At 51.1% G+C, this 21300-nt stretch overlaps 1 protein-coding gene across 33 annotated transcripts in view; it reads left to right on the top strand.

The window, feature by feature from the left end:
• The window catches only part of DCTN1 (dynactin subunit 1), an 86432-nt gene that overhangs the window by 33329 nt on the left and 31803 nt on the right, over positions 1 to 21300 (top strand). For 24 of the 33 annotated variants that reach the window (XM_074587070.1, XM_074587074.1, XM_074587082.1 and 21 more), the window contains one exon: positions 1982 to 2013. In XM_074587070.1, coding sequence (XP_074443171.1) covers positions 1982 to 2013 — 32 coding nt within the window. Of the gene's footprint in view, positions 1 to 1981; positions 2014 to 6306; positions 6328 to 19200; positions 19800 to 21300 lie in introns of those variants that run through there. The other 9 variants (XM_074587077.1, XM_074587076.1, XM_074587075.1 and 6 more) reach the window with 3 other exon arrangements.

Genomic DNA, 21300 nt, shown 5'->3' on the forward strand with positions numbered 1-21300 from the left:
ACTTCTGCGGTGATGCTCTGGCCCCTTTTCCCCACCTGCTAGCTCTTCCGCTCAAATAGGGAAATGAATAAAACACAAGCAGTTCAGGTTTCCCCTCCTGGTGTGCAGCATCAGCGTTGATTCCTCTGCCTTTTGCTCTCAGAGCCCATTTCGGGGCAGGAGCCCATGAACACCGTGCAGGAGGGGAAACGAATGCATTTAGCTCAAGTTTGGGCGTTGCAGGATGGGTGTCACCAGCGTTTTCCACTTCTGTCTGCCGGCAACAGCGCGGCTGGCCTTGAGTACGGCGAAGTGACACTTGTACTGTGGGGGGGAGCGTTGCCTGCGGGGGCAGAGTGCACACACGAGCTGGAGTCCGGTCGTTGATGGTTGAACTGGTGAGCCAAGGGGCCGAGCCAGAGCAGCACCAGGTCGGGACAGGCAGCAGGGGCACTGGCCAGGTCCCTGGGGTGCCAGCTCCCTCGAGGTCCCGCAGCGGGAGGAGAGGGAGCCCGGGCACGCAGGTTCGCTTGTTGGCTGCGATGCTCCTTGGCAGGGATGCAGGCGCTCGGATGCGGCTGCTTGCCAGGAGTTTCCATGGAAACGGCAGTGCCGGCTGCTGCAGTCTGACTGCGGTGGGTGATGCAGATTGCTTTTCCCATAGATCCAGCACCTTCCTCTCCCAGACTAGCAGAGGTGTGAGGTACAAGGTGGAGGTGGCTCCTGTTTTTTTTTTATTCATGAGGCGCTTCTGCAGCGTTTGCTGTTGGGGTGATCAGTGCTACAGATGGAGAATTTCCCTGGTGGAGTTGCAGCTGGGAGAGGAGGGGGGCAAGAAGCTCCCATGGCCGTGAGCGGCTTGTGGACCTACCACATCTCCAGAAATGGAGCAAAGGATGTAATTTAGCCAAACCTGCTAAATGCAGTGGTTACCTTCATTTCTGATGCACATAAGCCAAGATCTGTTTCCTCCACACTCACATAGGTGGCACTCGTTGTGCTGTCCAACTGTGCACACCGATAACCCAGAGAACGAGGGAGGAATCCCGAATTTGGGGGGTGGGGGTGAGTTTGTTTGAGCAGTGGGGTTTAGCTGGGTGCTGACATCTGACATCCTGCTGTAATGGCCAGGCTCTGTGATGGTGTGCTCCATCAGCCCTCTGTTAGGATGATAAAATGGGAGCACCTCGTAACAGCCGGCACCCCACGAGTTTAGCGATCCGGGGAAGGCCAGCGGCTGAATCATCGGCAAATGCTCCTGGTGGCCGCCTGTGCTGCGGGAGGTTTGCTCTCGGAGAAGCAGGAAGGACCGTCTGCTGAGCTTGAGGACACTTAGGGCTGTGGATGCCCCGCTCGGGGAGGGGACACGCAGGATTCCCTGGGCTGAGGCGGAGAGCGGAGGGAGCAGAGCTGCAGCCAGTCGGTTTGGGAGTGTCTCTGAGTGGTCCCTTGTACGTAAACTTCATGCGCATTCAGGTTCCTGACCGCATACGCACCGGGATGGAAACCTTTTATTTTGCTGTGTGAAGTAAATGGTCTCTGGACCTGTATTTCTGTTGATACTTGCATTAGATTCTCATTTGGAATCCGGCTGATTAGATGTTGTGGTACGAACCGCTAGACTGCCTTGTGTTTCCAATAGGGAGAGTGCTCTGAAGGCGACTCAGGATTCTCTGAATTGCAGTAATTTGACTCAAGAAAAGCAGCATAGCCTGACCTAGTTCTGACAGGTGTGTCTGAATACGTGGCTTTCTCAAACTGTGCCAACGGGTCTAATAAGGGAGTCCCTGTTCCTCCAAACCCGTACCCCATTGTACCACCGTTTCCTGGTTTATCCTCGTCTCTGCTTCACGCCCACTTCCCTAAGAACACCCGTAAATGGTCCTTTCAGCATGCCTCGATGCTTGCTGGACTGAAGAGGTACTCAGTATGCGGGTCAGGCCAGAGGCGTCCTTTGGGCCAAAGCTCATGGTTCTCTTTCTGTTTTGTTTTTTTTTCACAGATTCCCTGGATGCCGCCAAAGCCAGCAAACTGGTGAGTGCTGAGCCCGTGACTCTGCAAGCTGCTGAAACAAATTCCCTTTGCAGCGTGTGATTAGTGGAAGAGGCAGACTTGCACATGCCGCTCTTACTGACTTTTCATTAACTTATATCACCTCTCTAAAAGCTCCATTTTTCAACCCTGCAGGAGCAGCACATGGAAACACACACATACACAAAAGACACGGAAAGGACAGAGTTTTGCCTGTCTTAGTTAGCCCTTTTCAGTTCAGTGCTCTATAATGAAAATGCCTGTGGTAAAGTGCATTTCTTCTGGAACCCATGGGAAACAGGGCCGTATAAAAAGTAATTTTCAAGTAATGACCAGAAATCAGTAAGTTACTGAGGAATAAAACCCCAGTACAGTTTCCTGTATTACACGTTTTAATCTAATTTCAATCAGTGTTACAACATTCACGCCCTGCATGCCTCTTGGCTGTGTTCCTTTAAGTAATGACCCTTACATCCCGCAGGAAGAGCATATTCCTTGAGGTAATTGAAGTTAGCTTCCTCTGGCTTACACGTTTGGCTTACAGAGAAACAGCGTAAACTTCTGAGTAACTTTATTCAGGAATCTCAATGGCTCTTGAGGTATAAATGGGTACATGCTGTATCCAAATGTGATGGGTATTTTCTAAGGAACAGAAAGTAGGAGCGGGTACTTACCTTCAAATACTTTTGACCCCCACACAAGCACAATTAAATAGATAAAACCACAAAAATGGCCATGCACGTATATAGATACTGAGGAATCTGTGGTGGTGCTGGGGACACAGTGAGTTTGGTTTATGTGTGCTTTGGGATAGAAGCTGGATGTTTCTCAGGGACGGACTGGTTCGTCTTGGGTGTAGGCAGCTGTGGAAAAGAAAACAGCTTCTCTGGAGATAAGGGGCTTTTCCATATTGCCCTCTTGTATGCGTGACACCTGCGGTTCTGTGTTAGGGCAGCTTGCAAGCCCAGTCTCATGCGTTGAAGTTTCACGTAATTACTGAGGTGGGAAAACTTTCCCCCACCTCGATGCAGAGCCGTATGCGGGTCCTGGTCAGACTGTGCGGTGTCAGAATCTGGCCGCAGCCGGAAATGGGTGATGGACAGGCGCTTTGAGGTGCTCCGGGGGTTAATCGGGCTCAGATGCCTGGGAGGTTGTGCCTTGACTGCACTCTGTGTCAAGCTGAGTGCCAGAGTAGAGGGTGGAAAAGAAACCCCCCACCTCATGTTAAAGGGATTTAGCAGATTTTGCAGGGGGTGCCTTTTTCTGCTGAGGGGGGGCACGACTTACCTACCGGTGCGTCTGGTCTGATTGGCCTTTTCCATTCCAGGGCCCCTGGCACTGGCGGCATCTTTTCCCCTTGTGTTCTCTGCCTGTGATGCATAACATTTAGTTTCCTGCTTTAATTATGCACTGGAATTAATGTGTGAGTTGCTAGGTGAAACCGAGCAGCGCGCCTTGTAAAGGAGGTCAGACCAGACTACCCTTCCTCAAAATAAAGGCTGCAAAAGGGAGTCGTGAAGCATTGCAAGAAAAATTTCAAAATTGTTTCAGAACATTTGTAATGAAAGACAAATAAAATATTTATGAAGTGGAAAAAAAAAAAATCTTAGAGTTCATGAAATCAGGATGCTAAAATAGTAATTGTTCTCTAAATTCTTTATGCTGCTCACATTCTGAGAAGGTTGCAGGAAAGGAGATGAACCAAAAGGGTTTGCACCCGGAAGGTTTAAGAAACCCCAGGCTAAATATCTAATGGTACCTTCTGGCTGCAAGAGTCACAATTTTTTTTTTGTTTTTTCTTTTGCGTAAGAGGTTGAGAATTTGGTGCTGGCCACTGTTGGAAGCAAAATGTTTTGGCCGATGGAGGTCCATGCTGTTCTGGGCTGGGGATGCTGCTGCTTGATGCGCTGCTGTGCTCTGGGGCGTTTGGTCTGATTTGTCACTATGGAAAATGCTAGAGTTCAAAATTAACATCCTGCCACCTTTTAAATACCAGTGGTGGTGTGACAGGCTCCCGAAGGTAACTTGAGTGATGCCACTGTGATGGGCATACGCAGATTTGTCTTCTGCCTTGTGTGTTAGAAACAGGCGAATTTGGGCTTTGCTGTTTGCCTTCCTGGATTACACAGCTCCTCCCAGGAGCTGCTGCGGCTGGGAAACATGGAAATTAGGTGAAAGACAAATGCTCAGAGCCACTTCCCCAGTAGCTCAGCCCAAACAGGTATCTTTGTTCTGTTGAACGTGCAGCTGTCAGGCTGGATGGCTGTTAAATGCAGGATCCACAGAGCGGGTTGGAGTTGGTCCTGCAGGACTTCAGTCCTTTACACGCTGACACCGTGAAGGGTCCCCGTCTCCTGCGAGCAAGTCTGATCAAACACAAGAGTCGGGCTTCGAGCCAGGGTAACAGCACACTGCAGAAGGGAGCAAAAGCAACTGCTGCCTCTTGAGGAGGCAGAGACCCCGCTCCTCCCAGAGAGGCTGCAGCGATGGGAGCCAAACGAACGCCCGGGGCACAATTTTACCTCGCGCAAAGCCTGAGCTCCAGGGCAAGCGTTCTCCAGCATCACTTGTCGTCTGGACCTCTTAAAGGGTGCTGAGGTGGTTTGCTGAAGGGGATGCTGGAATGGTTTGTAGTCCAAGCAGCAGGGGGCTGGGGAGGTTAGTGTGAGTTACTCCTGTCTTGCGGTGGGTGAACCCCTCCGTGTGCAGGCTGTGGTGTTAGCAGAGCCAGAGCAACCAGGAGCGGAGAACTTCAAGGCAGTGTGGGAGCAGCCTGTCCCTCCCCAAGAAGAGTCATCCCCTGCCCCTTGAAAACTGTCTCTCCAGACCCCGAGGCGGCTGCAGGAGAGTGCTGCAATTGGCCGTGGTCCTCTCGATCCTTTTTTGCCTTATCCATGTATGTGTTGGCTTGACTACGTGGTGACCATTGTCACGGTTTGTCTAAGGAAGAGCTGCTATTTTCTGAGGGTAAAACCTCTGCCGTGCAGTATTTTGGGTGCTTTCCATCTTGAATGTGCACTTAACAACTGGTGCAAAAGGTGTGTTTTCTGTGGTACTGCATCCTGTTCTCTGAAACTAGAAATTCATCCAAGACCTCTTCATTTCGTTGGACACTCCTGAAGGCCAGCTCTGCAGCAGCAGCCCGGTGGGAAGCTGGAAGCTGCTGCGGCTCACAGGCAGGCTGCCGTTTTCTGGGTGCAAATCCCACAGAAATGGGAGTACCTCTGATTTCACTGTCCCTTCCCTAGCCACTTGTTGGCTTTCTCCTGTTCCCACCTCTACTCAGAAGGGCAGGGTATTGAGTTGGGGGTCTTCGTGGCAGGACTTGTCAGCTCTGTGTTTGCATCTTCTGAGAAAAGTGTCTGAGAAAAAAGAGGAAAGTCAGAGGGAGCGTTGTTGGGAGTTTGGCTGGCTGGAGAAGGTGTTCTGCAGATGAGGCTGGCCTGTGCGGCCGGGGAGTCTCATTGATACGAAAATGATAAAGGCTTTGCAAGAAGAAGGCGCAGAGGTACCACGGGAAAAGATTTCCAGCACACTTTGGATGAAATGCAGTCTCTTCCCAGCCTGATTGTATAAACTCCCTGCCGCCACGAAACATCATCCTTTGGGCAGCAGTTGATGCAGGGCTTTGTCTTGGTGTGATCAAGAATTGCATTTTAAAAGCAAAATATGATGTTACTGTAAGTCGTGAACGGTCTTTGTGACCTGAGGCATGGTGGAAATGGACCCATAAAAAATGTGGGGGGAAAAAAAAAGTTGGATACAGCATCTTCTTCCCTTTGCAGTGTCTGACCCATAGGTGGGTCAGTGTGGGTGGTGAGCAGTATTTATAATAGCTGGATTTGCAGTGGGATCCCTCCTCCCCAGGGATTCCAGGTTTCAGTCAGCTAAGTATGATGTTTAACTCTTCTTTGCTAGCTCTGATGGCCACCATCAAGTGAATTAATTTTCCTTTAAGTGTGTCCTGGCATCTCAAAAGATTCTGTGCTGGAGGAGTGGAAGGTGGATCAATGACACTAGAGTAAATCTAGTAAATTGGAGGGTTGAAAACAAAGCCCTGTTGTCTGCTTTCCTCTGTTAAGCCTTCTTACATTTGTTTAAATTTACTTGACTGTATTTTCCTTTCTGATAGCATGTATTTTTGCAGCCCAATGACTTTTTTGAGAAATGTTCTCTTTCGTGAATAGCTAGCTCTGAAACTTGCGACATTTGAACAGGAAGCAGATTGCTTCTCATCACCACTGTTGATATGATGTGAGCTCTAACTTTGTACCCTTTTATTCCCTCTTCATGCAGCGTGGAGTGAAACCTAAAAAGGTGGTGCTTTTTTGACAATTAATCTGTGTGTTGCCGAGTCTCCTGGCCGCATGAAAGGCCCTCCAGTGCATCCCAGTTCATTGTCACCCATTGCTGCCGTGCCTCCATCGTACCATTGCATGTTCGCTCATTGCATGCGCTCCCCTTCGCCAGCCCCCGGCTTGCTCAGAGGATGGGAGGTAAATGCAGCAAAAGCGATTGCTTCTGAGCCAGGCCACGGCGTGGTGGAAAGAGTTTGCATTGCGGTATGGCTGCTCGAGGGAGGCACAGAGGCTGGCAGCCCGGCTTTGCGCTCAATTGTGAGATTTTCTGCTGTTGCAGTTAACCGCGGGCGGGTTTTCAAGTGGGTGCCTGGTGCCGGTTACTGTGTTACCCGCGGGCTGTGCCCAGCATCGCTCCCGACGCGTCTGCGCAGAGTTTCTACATCAACCGGCTGTAAGCCTTGGACACCAGAGAGCCAGCTCACATGTCGCTGCTTCCACCTGAAGGACTGATTGACACACCTCAGCTTGGCTTTCACTGCTTTCTGCCTTCTCTTCCCCTTAATTAACGTCTTAATATATTCTATGATTCTGTGATGATTCCCCGACCTGTGGGTGTTCAAAGTACCAGCTACAGGCTAAGTGCTTTACGTGCTGTGGGAAGCATAAGCCGTGCTCCCTCGCGCTTACTGTCCGACACGGAAACATTTAAAACTCTAGATTTGTTTCGCTAACCAGGTGTGTTATCACAGGGCCATCATCCGGCCCATTATTGACCCATATGTAGCAGGTTTCTACACAATACAAGGCAACATTGCACAAAGAATTTTCTCATGAGCAGTTTTAATTCATAGCTGGGCAGCGATAAACGAGGGAGCTGCTGTAGCGAAGGAACAAACCCCAAGAGTTTGGAAAAAGATACCATACTGCTGAGAAATACGCCTTGGTGACTCGGAGGCAAGTCTCTGTTTTGCTTATACGTGGTATTTGTCCTCTCCCTGGACTACCGCTTCCCATGCTCCTCCCCAAGGTAAGAACACCCCCCCAGACAGCTTGTTTATAACACTTGCCAAAGCTAAAAATCTGTTGTGTCGCTTATTACCAAAATGAACTAAAACTACAAAGGTCTTGGCAGAGAATCATCATTTCCTGTAGGCTGTTTGGGGAATATTTTTTTTGCCCTGGAAATCTTGCCAAGAGAAAAAGCAAATCTGGCCACTCGAGACTTGTAACAGGCGCAGTACGAGCACCAGAGAGAAAGGGATACGGTACCTGCTGAGTCCTTGGCGTACTCGATGCCAGTCAGTGGTATCTTCGCTACCTCTTTTGTTTCCAGCCACTTTCCTTTCGATCTTGGGGTGGAGAGGTGATCCAAACAGCAGCATTTGTCCATGGGAAGTCCGCAGGCGCAGAGCAATGCAGAAGCGCAAGGGGAAGCTGTGGAGGCACTGTAGAGGGATAGCGGGGAACAGCCTTCTCTCCTGAGCTCCTCCGTGACCCCTCTAGTCCGAAGTCTCTGCATGTCTCTGAGGCTTCACGGACGCGATGCACGCATCTGCCCCGCGTCTCGGTCACCGCTGCTGTTCTGCACGCGACTCTGACTTGTACCCAGCTGTTTCCTGTGGCTCTGCTGCCTTGGTGGGAAGAACTTCTGGTTTTGGATGTTTTGTTTCTTTACTTTCCCATCCCCGTCGTTTCCAGGCAGTTAGGTTGATAGCAGGTTGCCATACGTACGCTGCCGTCTGCTCAGAGCTTTAGCTGTGTGTTGCTTTTAAGAGAAGTGGTTGTATGATAATAGCTGTCCTGAGAACCCTTCCTGACTCGCAATGCGTGGAGACAGGCTCAGACAGGTACGTCACAACTCTTCTCAGAGGGACAGGCCAGTGCCACGTTTTTGCTGATGTCACCTCAGAATTTAACGTTTTCGGCCTTTAATAAACTTGTCAGCTCTCCACCCCCCTCCTTTACAGCTCTTGACCTTGCACAAGTGTGTGAAAATTGCAGTCCAGTTGGTATGATCACAAAATAACTAGCATAATTAGCAGATAAATCCTTATTCATGAGATTAAGGTAGCTCTTTGCATGTTAAATATAGACTTTAATCGTATTAAAAGCTGCTGCTTGCTGCTTTTTTGTGCCAGATGGTCCTTATCCTCCCAGCTATTGTCCCCCTCACTGTTTGTACCGTTTGCCTTGGTTTTGCTAGTGTCTTTGAGCTCGTCGGGAGCAGTGGAGTGGGGCTTCTTGCCGCTGACGTCGTGGCTGTTCTGGCCTTTGCTGTTGGTCGCATGGGCCGTGCTCTTGCCAGGGGTGGCAGCCCCCATTGGAGGGACCTTGGTTGTGCCATCTTGAAGCCGGGAGGTCCTTCCCGTTAGCTGCGATGCTGCGTAGTGGTCCAGGGGTGAGGGGGTGTCAGGGGGTGTCCTTGTTCCTCACGTAGGCATCTGCTGTGCATGCCTTGCTTGGGGTGCCGGCAGCTGGTCAGAAGCTGGTGGTCCAGGCTGTCCCCTGGGACACAGGGAGCTGCTGGCCTGTCTCGGAAGGGTTTGCCAGCCCCCGCTGGCGGCTGCTGGTGTGCTGGGTGGGGTGGGAAGAACACCACCAAGCATTTATTTTAACAGCAGGAAGAGGGTGTTTCTCTCCTAATTTTTGCAGCGAAATGGGTTGCGTGCTCCTTTATCTCCTCGGTGCTACCCGGGTCGCCGTTTCACTGACCCTGTGGTCACCAAGCCTGCCTCCTCTCTTGCTGAAGTGCCTGGGATTACACTGTGTCACACAGCGCCACCTTGCAGTGAGACAGAGGTGCCCGGTCCGGTGACCAGGCTGAGAGCAGGCAGAGGGGGGACTTTGTCATCCCGTGAGTGACGAAGCCGTGCCACTCTTGCCCCGGGAGTAAGGACTTTCAGGAATGGAGAGAAAGGCTGGACAGGTTCCTTGAAGTTAAATCTTAAGAAATACAAAGTGCACATAAATTACATTTGGCTCAGGGAGTCCTTGAGCTGCAGATGTTTGGAGAGCAGCTGGAGCAGAGTATTCCTGAGGTGTCCTTCCCCACCTGTCTAGTCTAGTCCCACCTTGTCTGTCAAACGTAGCTGTGCCAGGTGCCTGGCTTGGCCTTCACTGTGCCATACCGGCACAGTTTGGGCAGGTACTCCCTGGGTCCTGGTCCCACTGGGGAGCAGCATCCCGCTTGGACTGTGCGGTGATGGTTGAGCTGTGCAGAGCTCCAGATGGAAGGGGACAGGCCCCGCAGACGTGTCTGCAGCTCCTAGGTGAAATGTGCTCATCTGCAGTACTCGATTGTATCTGTGAGACCCTCAGAGACACTGAGCATGGAGAGTCCCAGGTCAGCCGAAGCAGAGAGCAAGTTCTTAAGTGGTGGCAGGTGGGAGAGGGTTGGTCCCGCTGGTTTGTTGGTCGCGTTTGCAGCAAGCTCAAGCGTGAGTGGCTGTGAGCCCTTCTCTGGAGTGGGAACACACGTCCAGCACTGTCCCCGTATTCCTGAGCTGTGTGACCATCATGTTAATTCTCTTGTCCAGGATGCTTTCTCTCACCACAGGTCACCTGTCCTTTAGCAGAATGAACTAAAGCCAGTTTGATGCCTGGTTGTTGTTTTTTTTTTTTTTCCCCTCTAATAGATTGGCTTTGTCCCAGCATCAGTAACATTCCCGTTCCTTTCATTATCCCAGCTGGCATTCCTTGTGCCGGAGCTGGATCCTCAAGTGTTTTGTTTTGAGCTCTGTAATGAGCGTGGCTTCATCTCCCTCGCTGCTGGGCGTTTGATCTTGCTCTGATTCTTGTCCTTCTGTTTGTCATTGTGCCCGGTCATTAGCCGGGTTCGACGGCAGTGTCTCCGAGCGGGGAGCAGATGGCCCGTTTCAGCCTGATGAGGGCATGGAGCGATCTCGTTCCAGATGGTTTCTTTTTAAAGAAGAGGGGCCAACCCGAGCCCTATTAATCCTTTAAGGGAAAGAGTAATCCGATTATCTCATAAAACGTGCCTCACATCTGAACTGACGAAAGCATGTCTGACAAAAGGGCCTAAATGAACCTGTTCTCTGATTTGTACATGGCTAGCCTTCCTCTTGGCCGGCTGACAAACCGTCGTGGCAGTTCTTTGTGCCTCTGAGGGACGTTGACAGGAACTTGCAGCAAGGGCCCCGCTGCAGAACCGAGGTTATTTTGCTGTTGATCAAGGGAGGGATGAGGAAACCTTGGGAGCTGTGAGCCGAGCAGCATCTGGCGCCACAAGCTGGTGGTGCCGTGTAAATGAGCCAGAGTTAACCCCGGCAGCATCACGGGCTGCTCCTGCTCCGAACCGAGAGGAGATTCGGCAATCTTCTTAGCTGTGTTGGTGCTAAAAGCTCCGTGCTATTTTGCACGGCTTTAGGATAAGTAACTTCTCTTACATATCACTGAACGTTTCTAAAGGACAGCTCTAAAGGATCTGACACGTGGGGTTTTTTTTCCATTGTGAAATTGCGTTTTCTCATCTGTTGCTTCTGCTTAAGATGGCGCCTCCAGAAGGTGTAGCCAGCCCCGTTGTTGGCATTTATTGAATCCTGGATGTGGAAAGAATTTATACATTCTAGATTTAGAAAATTGAGATGTGCATTAGGAGTGGAGTTGGTTCATTAGAGTAGCTGCTGCCCTGCCCTCCCCTTGCTATAATATCCTTAATTCTCTTAAAGTTAAATCGTGTAAGCTTTCATGTGACTCCTTCAGCAATATACGTTCTCTAAGGGGCTTATAGCCATGAATAGAAGTTGCTTTTGTCTGAGAATACTTAATACATATGTGGGCCTTTTGCCTGACAAGTTTGGTTAACGGTTGAAATTGCGCAGTGGAGGAAAGCCTCTGTCCTCTGGGCCGACCCGGAGTTGGAAAGAAGTTCTGCTGGAGCTTTTGAATGCCTTCAGATGACTTAAAACCCACCTCTGTATAAATCAGCTCTTGAGCATGTGCTCAAGCTAATGAAACTTGGTGGTTCTTCATTAATATATGCTATTAGTGCTTTTTGAAATGGCACTTGGCAACCCTTCCCCTCCTGACACCACTTGCTCATCTGCAGCTGGCGGAAGAGCTGTTGGGGCAGAGGGGACGCTGGTGGGATCCTGACCTCGGCTCTTGAAGGTGTCCAGATTTGGTTGCTACCTTTTGCTGTCTGCAGGGGCTCTGTGTAAGAGTCATAGCCAGTTATAAGGAACCAAAAGGCAGTTAGGTTTGGACACTAGATCTGTTTGTTTTATCCCAGAGTTGTTTCTGTGGACGCAGTACTGTCCTGGCTGACAATTCAGTCCTTTGTGGCCCAATGGGCTGACTCTGCTGACCTAGAATAAGCTCTTTCTGAAGAATCGCTATCAAAGCTGAGGAGGAAGGAGCTGGCTGGCGATGGGGCTGGTGAGCTGCCCTGGTACTGATGGGCTGGGAGTATGATTTGGCTTCCAGATTGGTTGTTAATTAGGAAGGTGTGAGCTCAGCAGAGCAGCCAGCCTGAGCATGGAAGGCCAATGCGCATCCCCAAAGAGAGCTCTGAGCATCCCTGAGGAGCAAAATCAAACCTGACGGTGAGCAGATCCTTGCACCAGACGGTCACGGCAGCGGGTGTCTCGCAGAACGGTTTGCCAGGCTCAGGCGTACTCACCAGCAGGCAAGTTCGGCAACGGCAAGCTGGGAACGGAGCTGAGAGCAAAAACCCAAGTGCAAGGCAAGAGAGGGGTGAGCAGAGCCAGTGTGAGAGTGGGGAGCTTGAATCTGATGCTCTCTGCCTCAGTGCCCCAAATTGGTGTGTGTCTGTGGCTTCCCTGGACACTCAAGGATTCATAGTAGGCAAAAACTGCATGGCACAGGGAGACGGGAAAGCACCGCCGGGACCGAGAATAGTCTGTGCTTGGTCTGGTGGTGAAGTGAATGCTCAGGAATGGTGTGAGCGGGTGATTATCCTGAGTGAGTCTCCTCTGCCCTTAGTCCTTAGCTAACAGCTTCTGCCAGCTCAATGCTTCATGACTTGTTGATTTTTCTAATGTGGTCAAAGCTTTTTAGTGTCGAGCTCTGGTTTTCTGAGGGCAAATCCAGTTGGGTTTCGGGTTCAGTTAGTATTTGCTAGCGTGGAAGTCGGGGCAGTGTGTGTCTGCACGAGCTGTCGGCTCTGCCTGGGGGCAGGCGGTAAATGGCAGAGTCCACTTTGCCCTGGGGAGCAGGGCTGGGCTGGAGGATGCCTGCGGTGCGCTGCGGGTGTGCATAATGTAACTATATGTATATATCTTTAAATCCCCCTGGGGAAGCCTCAGCAAGCCTGCAGCAGCAGTTTCCTTTGGGGTCACCCAGTGCCGTTCTCCTTTGAACAACAGAAAATTGTTAATTGCTTGAAAAAGAGTGATTTTAATCTCGGCTTATGTGAAAGATAGTAAAAAGTAAGGTGACTTGGTACATGTAGCTATCTGGATAAAAGTAATTCTGTCCTTAATTAACTTTGCAAATGGGAGCAGTGTCTGTTTGCCTATGAGGATGCATAATTGCGGGTTGCCTGAGAGGCAGCACTCTCAGTTCCTCTTTGAACATTTGCACAGGGTTTTCGTTCTGTGGAGTCAGGTGGGATTCCCCGCCACCGGAGGCTTCCCACCCTTAGGACGTGGCTGGCAAGCTCCTGGACGGAGGGTTCCCCACCGGGTCTGGGGCTCGGCGCTGCCTTTGGCACAGCCTGCGCCTCTTTCTTCCTGGGGTTTAGATACCTGTTGTTTGACGCAGGCAGAAACCTCTGGCTCCTGTCCGCCTGCGGGTTGTGGGGCAGGTCTGAGCTGCCCGTAGCTGTACCTGCAGTGAGGATGTGGAGTGCCGTGGCGTTTGGGCTCCTGAAACCACTTCTTTTGGTTAACGCCTGAAATCTGCTGGTTTGCCTCAGCGTTTCAGCTCTTGAGAGCTTGCCTAAGCACTTCCTTTTGGCTCTTGATCTGAATATTTAGCCATCTCTCAGCTCATTAGAACATTATCTGATTTGTTTTAATAAATTGCTATGGGATCAGAGGCATTTTTGTGAGGATGATCTTTTTTTTTGTATCCTGTCATGCATAGAGAGTGCTAGAGGTCAATGTTACCACAGCTGGAAGCGACTCCATGCTGGAGGGACCAGTCTTTCCTCGGTGTTTATCTTCTGTAGCTGTTTAAATTTTTTTAATTTTTTTTTGCACTTTAGGAGCTCTCAGAGGTTGAGGCAGCCCCATGTGTTGCCAGAAGCACCTTTGTACAAACTTACATCTACAATAAATTTAGAATACAGATATCGCATACGATTTGCACCCTAGCGTATTTTGCAAAGTTTGCACATTTTTGCTGTGCAGTTAAAACAGTAGAAGGTACGTTTGTCTCTGCTCTGGTAGAGAGAAACCACATCTCTTCATGGGGTTATCATCGCTCTCTCCTGGTTCCCCAGGAGAGCCTCAGGTCTGATATAGCGATGGTTGGGTAAGAGCCTGCAACATGTAGGGGTTTGTTGTTACCAGGATCTGGGGTGTATATTAGGCAGGTTTTTTTGACAACCATCTCCTGTAGCAGAAGGGGTTGGGAGGTTGCTGACCTGACTCTGGTTTTTCATCACGGCCAGGAGATCCTATGTACCAACAACACAGCCTGGCCTTTATGATCCTCTCTGCGGTACGAGGGGTGCTGCCTAGAGGAGAAAGGCCAAGCAGGATGCTTCCAGGCTTGCCAGATACCCAAAAATTCTTGATGTTGGTTGAAGAGAGACAGTCTTAACTGCTTGGAGGCTGGTGAAAGCCCAGCTATGCTTTGGGAAGGTAAATTGATAGGGACATAAAAGTAACTCGCATGGGAACCAAGGCTTGCGTGTGCTCCCTCCTGAACAGCCAGTGCAGCCGTTCACCCTCACTCAGGATGCTCTGCAGCGGCAAGCGAGACAGAAGGACCCTCACCCCTGCCCAGCTGTGTCATCTGCAAGGGTCTGCTGGGGTCATCCCCTGTCCCCTGCTGAGCACTGCTGAAGTTCTGCCTCCTTCACCATTGTATTTGGGCGAGGAGTATGGCAGATGCTCTTGCAGCCTTCCGGGACACAGACGGCCACATCTGAACTGCAGAGAGAGAGGGACAGTAGCCTTCATCTTGAACAGAGGAGTCACCCGTGGGTACAACAGACCATGTGTGTTATAGAAGACCTTGATTATAAAATGTGGTCAGTAATTCTAGAGGGTCTCATGTCAGGTCCATGGATCAAAAGTGGATGCATCATTGAAGATACCAGTGATCAATCTTAGCTGCTGGTAGAGAAAATATTTGAAGTGTTAGAGTAAAATGACATACCTTGCTTCCTACGTTAATTATCTTTCTCACTCTTTTTGTGACATATCCGTGTTTGCTCTATGACTTAATCCAGTGGCATAATCTTTTATCCTGTGGGAAGATCTCACAAGCTGCACCCGTGTTCTGTGTTTGGCAGCCAACCGCGTGCTGTTCGAGCTGCCAGTTGAATGATACTTATGGCTCTGTAAGAATTTCACCGGTTAAAAGCAAACCAAACCAAAACTTGGGACTTTGAGAGTCTTAGAGGAACTAAAGACCCAGAGTGACTAACCTCCCCATGCCACTGTGGGAGTTACTGGTTATCAGTAGCGTGGAGGTGGAGTGGGCCCCCACCATGACCAGTGTTTCTACACCACATTTACTGAAGCCTTGCAGCATTTATTTTGCCTCTGGGCCTCGGGCAGCATTTCCTTGTGATGGGGATGAACAAAAGAGTTCAACATCTTTGAGGGTGACATGGACAGTGGCATTGGGTGCACCCTCAGCAAGTTTGCCGATGACACCAAGCTGTGTGAAGTGGTCGACACGCTGGAGGGAAGGGATGCCATCCAGAGGGACCTTGACAGGCTTGAGAGGTGGGCCCGTGCGAATCTCATGAAGTTCAATAAGGCCAAGTGCAAGGTCCTGCACATGGATCAGGGCAATCCCAGGCACAAATACAGGTTGGGCGGAGAATGGCTTGAGAGCAGCCCTGAGGAGAAGGACTTGAGGGTGCTGCTTGATGAGAAGCTCAACATGAGCTGACAATGCACGCTCACAGCCCAGAAAGCCAAACCACATCCTGGGCTGCATCAAAAGAAGCATGGCCAGCAGGTCGAGGGAAGTGATTCTCCCCCGCTACTCTGCTCTCATGAGACCCCACCTGGAGTACTGGATCCAGCTCTGGGTCCCCCAACATAAGGACATGGACCTGTTGTGGTGAGTCCAGAGGAGGGCCATGAAGATGATCAGAGGGCTGGAGCACCTCTTCTGTGAAGACAGGCTGAGAAAGTTGGGATTGTCCAGCCTGGAGATGAGAAGGCTCTGGGAAGACCTTATAGTGGCCTTCCAGTACCTAAGTGGGTCCTACAGGAAGGATGGGGAGGGTAGATTTACAAGGGCAGGTAGCGACAGGACAGGGGGGAACAGTTTTAAACTGAAAGAGGATCTGTTTAGATTAGATATAAGGGAGAAATTCTTCACTCTGAGAATGGTGAGGCACCGGAGCAGGTTGTCCAGAGAAGCTGTGGATGCCCCATCCCTGGAGGTGCTCAAGGCCAGGCTGGATGAGGCTTTGAGCAGCCTGGTCTAGTGGGAGGTGTCCCTGCCCATGACAGCAGGGTTGGAACTAGGTGATCTTTAAGGTCCCTTCCAACCCGAACTATTCCATGATTCGATCATGAAAATGAGACTGCATCTGGGCTCAGGCTGAAGGTGTTTCAACATGGGGAATTCTCACCCTTTCTTTCAGCCAGCTAAAATCCAGCAAGATGACACCTTTCCCCCATTAAGCAGAGCAACCAGCAGCGATCTGTGCCATTAAGCCCAAAGGCTTTTAGGCTGTGCTGGGGGGTCTGGAGCGGGGGTTGGCGTGCAGCCCGTCTCCAACCAGCACTAATGACTTCTAATGTGTAATAAAACCCAGACTCTGCCGTCCTTTTTAGGCAATTGATTGGAGCGTGTAACCTGAACTGGGCGCGCTAAGTGCTTTTCAGTTACCCCAAGGGCTTTGGATCCAGTCCGATAGTAAAATGAGGACGCGGGCTGATGCGTGTGTGATTCAGCTCCCGGCCACGCAGCGTGTGTGATGCCATTGCGGATGGTTGCCTCGGTTGGTCTTCACAGCGGTTTGGAGCAGCTGGTTTGTGCAAATGGATGATAATCCAGATTTTTCAAGGCCAGACTGGATGAGGCTTTGAGCAGCCTGGTCTAGTGGGAGGTGTCCCTGCCCATGGCAGGGGAGTTGGAACTAGATGATCTTTAAGGTCCCTTCCAACCTGAACCATTCTGTGATAATCAACGCCCCGTGTGTTGTTTTTGTGAAATTTGTGTGAACTTTCAGTTAAAGTCTGTACCAGTCTGTATTTCTGTAGCACCGTTGCTGCCCACTTGCTGCGACACTAGAGGACCCAGGAGGGTGGGTTTTGGAAAGCATCACGGTAGGGTTTGGACCTTCTGTTTTTACTGACAAATATTGATACTGCTTTCACGGCAAAAATACCGAGAGAGTTTTTAGTGTATCAAACAGAATAAAAACCCCGATCTGCGTGTTTCAGGTATGAGTCTTATAGGGTAGGAAGTTCCACATGTACAATTAATTACTGAATCCTGGGCTACCTGAAGTGTCCCCTTCAGTCTCTTACAAAGGGTTCCTGATTTTTTAACTTTGGCTGGAGGGAAAGGGCAGAAAAGTTGGAGAGGAGCTGTGGTCTGCTTGGCTCCCGTCCCCACTCCCCGAACCTTCTCCCCTTGCTTTGTGATCAGGATGTGGCTGTGGCGCTCGGACCCCCGTGCTGCAGCCCCTCTTGTCAGCGGGTGCCTGAACCTGGGGTGTCCTGTCCCTATGACTGCTCCTGGGAGGCTGTCTCCCAACTGTCTCACTCTGCTGTTAAGAAAGCTCCTAATTCCCAGCCTAATTACTCCTGGTCAGTTATTACCTGTGGTTCACATGCCACATTGCCTTTTAGCTGCAACAGCTTTCCCCTTTGCTGGTGTCTGCCCCTCGGGTGTCATTACAAAGCGATTGAACCTTCACTTAGCCTTTATTTTGCTACCTTGGGCAGGGAGAGTGTTTTTAAGCTCTTGTAGAGTCATCCTGGAGGCTTCCTGCAGCATAACAGGAACGCAGGGCTGCAGGGAATGGCGAGAGCTCTGCTCTGATGCTGTGATGGGTGAAATCAAGTGATGCTGTTCCTCCCGGTGCCGGGTACAGTGGCTGTCACCTTCCCTCCTTGCCCAGGTGATGCTGGAGTTGGAGGTGCAGCAGGTCCCTGCTTCTGGGGATGTCTTCTGCAGGAGCTGGCTGCAACCGTGGGGTGTTCCTGGGGGGAGTCCTGCAGCAGTGGGGGACGTGGGTCTGCCAGGGGGAGGACGTGAGGCTGGCTGTCCCCCTTGGATGGGCACAGCGGCGGGGCCAAGGAGAAGGAGCAGCCGCCATGGCCCTCCCGATACCTCCATGGAGCAGTGCAGGTCTGTTCGGGTTTGCTCAGCACAGGTCGTCCCCCTGGCCCACGGAAACACTTGGGTGCCTGGAGCATACTCGGTCATCGTAGGGGTGGCAGTTTCCTTCTTTAGCTCTTTCTGACTCCAGCTTTTCTGTCCCAAATGCTACTTTTTAGTCTGAAACTTCCTGTCTTCCATCTCTGGAGAAAATTAAGTTAATGAGCCCTGGGAAGGGGTGGCTTTTGTTGTGTTAGACGGCTTTTAAGAGTCTCATAAAAGCACAGATTTTGATTTTTAGAATATATATTTACACCCTCCCACCCTCCCCCATATACATATATCTATATACATATTCTAATGCGCTCAAATCTCAAAACCTCAGTCCAGGGTGAACATCTGTGCAAGACACCACAGATGTTCATTTTCCTAATTCAGAAGTTTTTCAGAAATCAAAACCCGCTCCAGATGATCGCTCTTGCAGTTGGGTGCAGACCGCGTGTGGCATGCCAAACGGCGGGACTGCCTTGATGCCCCAGGAAATTTTAACTCCAGGAAAGTTGGCTTTAAGGACTTTTTCCAAGGGATTGCAAGTATTGGGCTGAGTGTCCATAACTACTGGTGCTAAAAATACACTTTGCGTGTAGAGGCTTGTATATGCACATACGACTTAAGAAGGACAATGGCTGCTGTTGGTGAGTCCGGGTCAGCCCGAGCTCCTCTCCCGCCTGGTGCTTTAGTGTGGAAGTATTGCAAAATAACGGAATATAAATGGGAGTTGTCAGTATTGGAAAAGAAGGTCCATGTTTGCACACATATGATGTAATATACAAAATAAAAGATGTGTGTGTATGTGAAATTAATTGATAACCTAAGTGCCGGGATCTCCAGCGTGCGGTGGGGTCAGGGCATTGAGATTCGTGAAGAGCTTGCAGTGAGACCTTGCTCCAAGCGTTACCGGTTGCTTTGGCATTTAGACCTCTGTGTTGCAGTTCTGATGGAGCGCTGGGACGACAAGGATGCCAGGCAGGAATTCGGGGTTTGAGCTTGGCAGTGTAGTGAGGCTCAGACATGGCCGGCTGGCTGACGTGCCGGGTGCTAGTGCTTGTTGGCGGGGGCTTTTTTAGGGCAAGAGTTCTCCGAGGCTGATCCCACCGTGGGGCTTTCGCCGGCATCCTTGGCTGCGCAGGGGTGCATTGAGCTCCCTCGAAAATAAATCCCCTCGTTGGCAGGAAGCGCCTGGCTGGGAGTCGAGCTGGGTGGTGAATGCCATCGCCGCAAGATGGACGCGGATCCTCACCGACATAATGTCCATCTGTCCGGGCTTAGCTCCGTCCGTCTGTCCCTGGGCTCAGGGGATTTGCTGGCGAGGTCCCAGCCGCCCCTTGGGCCGGCGTGGCCACGGCGGCACGTAGTCCCCCGGGGCGGGCTGTGGTGCTGTGGGCAGGAGAGGTCTGTGGGGCACGGTGTGTGCATGCGTGGATGCCGAGCGGAGGGACGGAGCAGGCTGGACCCGCCGGCCAGGCGGCCGAGCCCGGGGGTGTTGCTAAGCTACTGAGGACCCCTCGCCCCAGAGGAGCATCGCCTGCCGCCGCTGCTGGCTCGGTGCAGCATCCCCGGTGCAGCATCGTCGGCGCTGGGAGGAGAGACCCACCGGCGGCGGTGATGTAATGAGGCGGTGGTTGGAGACACCGGCGGAGAGAGGACGAGCGGCCGCGTCTCCGGCGGCTGGCATGGACCCTCCCGGCCCTGGCTCACCGCAGCCCCGCTGAGCAGACGCCTCCGTAGCAGCCGGCGCGTCGGGAGAGGCGTTTTGGTGGATTCTCGGGGCGGATGGCGAGCGGATAGAGGGAAGCTGCAGCCATTTGCAAGCGCTGCCGGGCAGCCCGTGCTCCCGAGACAGAGCCGCCGAGAGCCGCATTGTTGTGACCGAGTGTGCTAACAGTCTCTCTCTGCCTCCCTGTCTCCCTTTCTCTCTCTCTCTCTCTCCCTCCGTCTGTCTTTTCTGCAATGATGAGGCAGGCCCCAGCAACACGGAAGGTACAATCTGCTGCTGTATCCACACCGTCATTGCTAACGCTGCTTCTGAATGTACCTTGTTTTGCTCTTTTTTTTTATTTTCCCTTTTTTTTTTTTTTTGGTATGTTAATGCTGCTGAGCTTTGATTGCGAGTTTGACTGGGTTTCAGGTGCCTGTGGACAGACAGGGTGGGGGGGTGGGGTGGGGGAGAGGTTGCTGAATGAGAAGGCAGCATCATTTAATGTCTAGCTTTTTTTTTTTCCTTTCAAGTTTCCGTTCAAGTCATTTCTCCATTTCACCTGTCCGTGCCTGTGTTGCATGCAGCATCTCTGCAGCTCGGCTGGGCTCCGGTGGCTTCCCTGCTGCCGGAGGTGCCGGGGCTTGGCTTGTGGAAGTTGCATGTTAATAATGATAATGTTTTTTCCTGCCTTAGCAATGCAAGCCGTGCCGTTGGGTTCTGCCTGCTTTTAACATTTCCAAATGTTTGTCGTATCCGGGTTCCCTGTCAAGCTGACATTTCGGCAGGTTACAGCACAGACTCTGGTTTGTGCTCTGGTAGTGTCCTATATGTTTATTTTTAGCATAACCAGGATATCACTGTTCAGCTTAAAGAGAAATCTTGAGAATTTTTGCCTGATCTCAAAGAAATGGTGAAAATAAAAATAACTGAAGGCACAAACGTGCAACTTCACTGGCCGTGCTGTGTCAGCGAGAAGACTTTGCCGGTTTATTAACGTTACAGTAAATGCTCTTGATTTATTTACGTATGTGGTTCCTTGAGCTCACCTAATACGGTGAAATACTTTGTTAGGTGGCGATTACTTTAAGAGCTCGTGTTTAATCTGCTTCCAAATGAAAAGTTTTACAAATGCTGATTTTCCTTTGCTTCCAGCAGAAGGGTGGAGCGGTGGGGCCAGCCCAGTGCTCAGCACCCTGTCTGCCCGGGAGCTTTACAAATCTGGCAGACGCTTGATTTAATCCTGCTTTTCCTGTTGTTACCTCCCCTTGCACATGCTGCCTCTGTATGGGATCCTGCCTGTCAGGGAGTTGTTTAGTGTTGCCGGTTGTTTAAAACCCAAAATTTCTTGTCGCGCGTACCCAGCCGTAGCGCAGGTAACATCACCCTGGGAAAAACACCCCCGAGAGGAGCTTGTCCTTCTGTTGCTGGAGTGTCGTGGGGGTAGAGACAGCGTTAATGCCAACAGGTCTTGTCTGGAGAAGGCTTGGTTCCTCCGCGAGGCCGAGTTCCCCGATGGGGAGCGGGATGGCATCCTGCCTGCCCAGGTGGGCAGCGCTGACCTCTGTGGCCTTTGCTCGGTCAATGCCCGGGCATCAGCTCCAGTGGTTGCCAGCCCCCTCCACCCGTTGCTGGAAAACCTTACGGAAACTACGTGGGAAATCTCTGCAGCAGCAATTGCAGCGTGAGAAGTTCTGCTTTTCTCCATCAGGAGCCCTCAGACTTTGTCCAGCAGAAGCGTTCAGCAGTACGGTACCAGTCCTGCCTGGCGTAAGGTGCTGTTAA

The sequence above is a fragment of the Larus michahellis genome, chromosome 5 (assembly GCF_964199755.1).
Source record: "Larus michahellis chromosome 5, bLarMic1.1, whole genome shotgun sequence".
NCBI lineage: Eukaryota > Metazoa > Chordata > Aves > Charadriiformes > Laridae > Larus > Larus michahellis.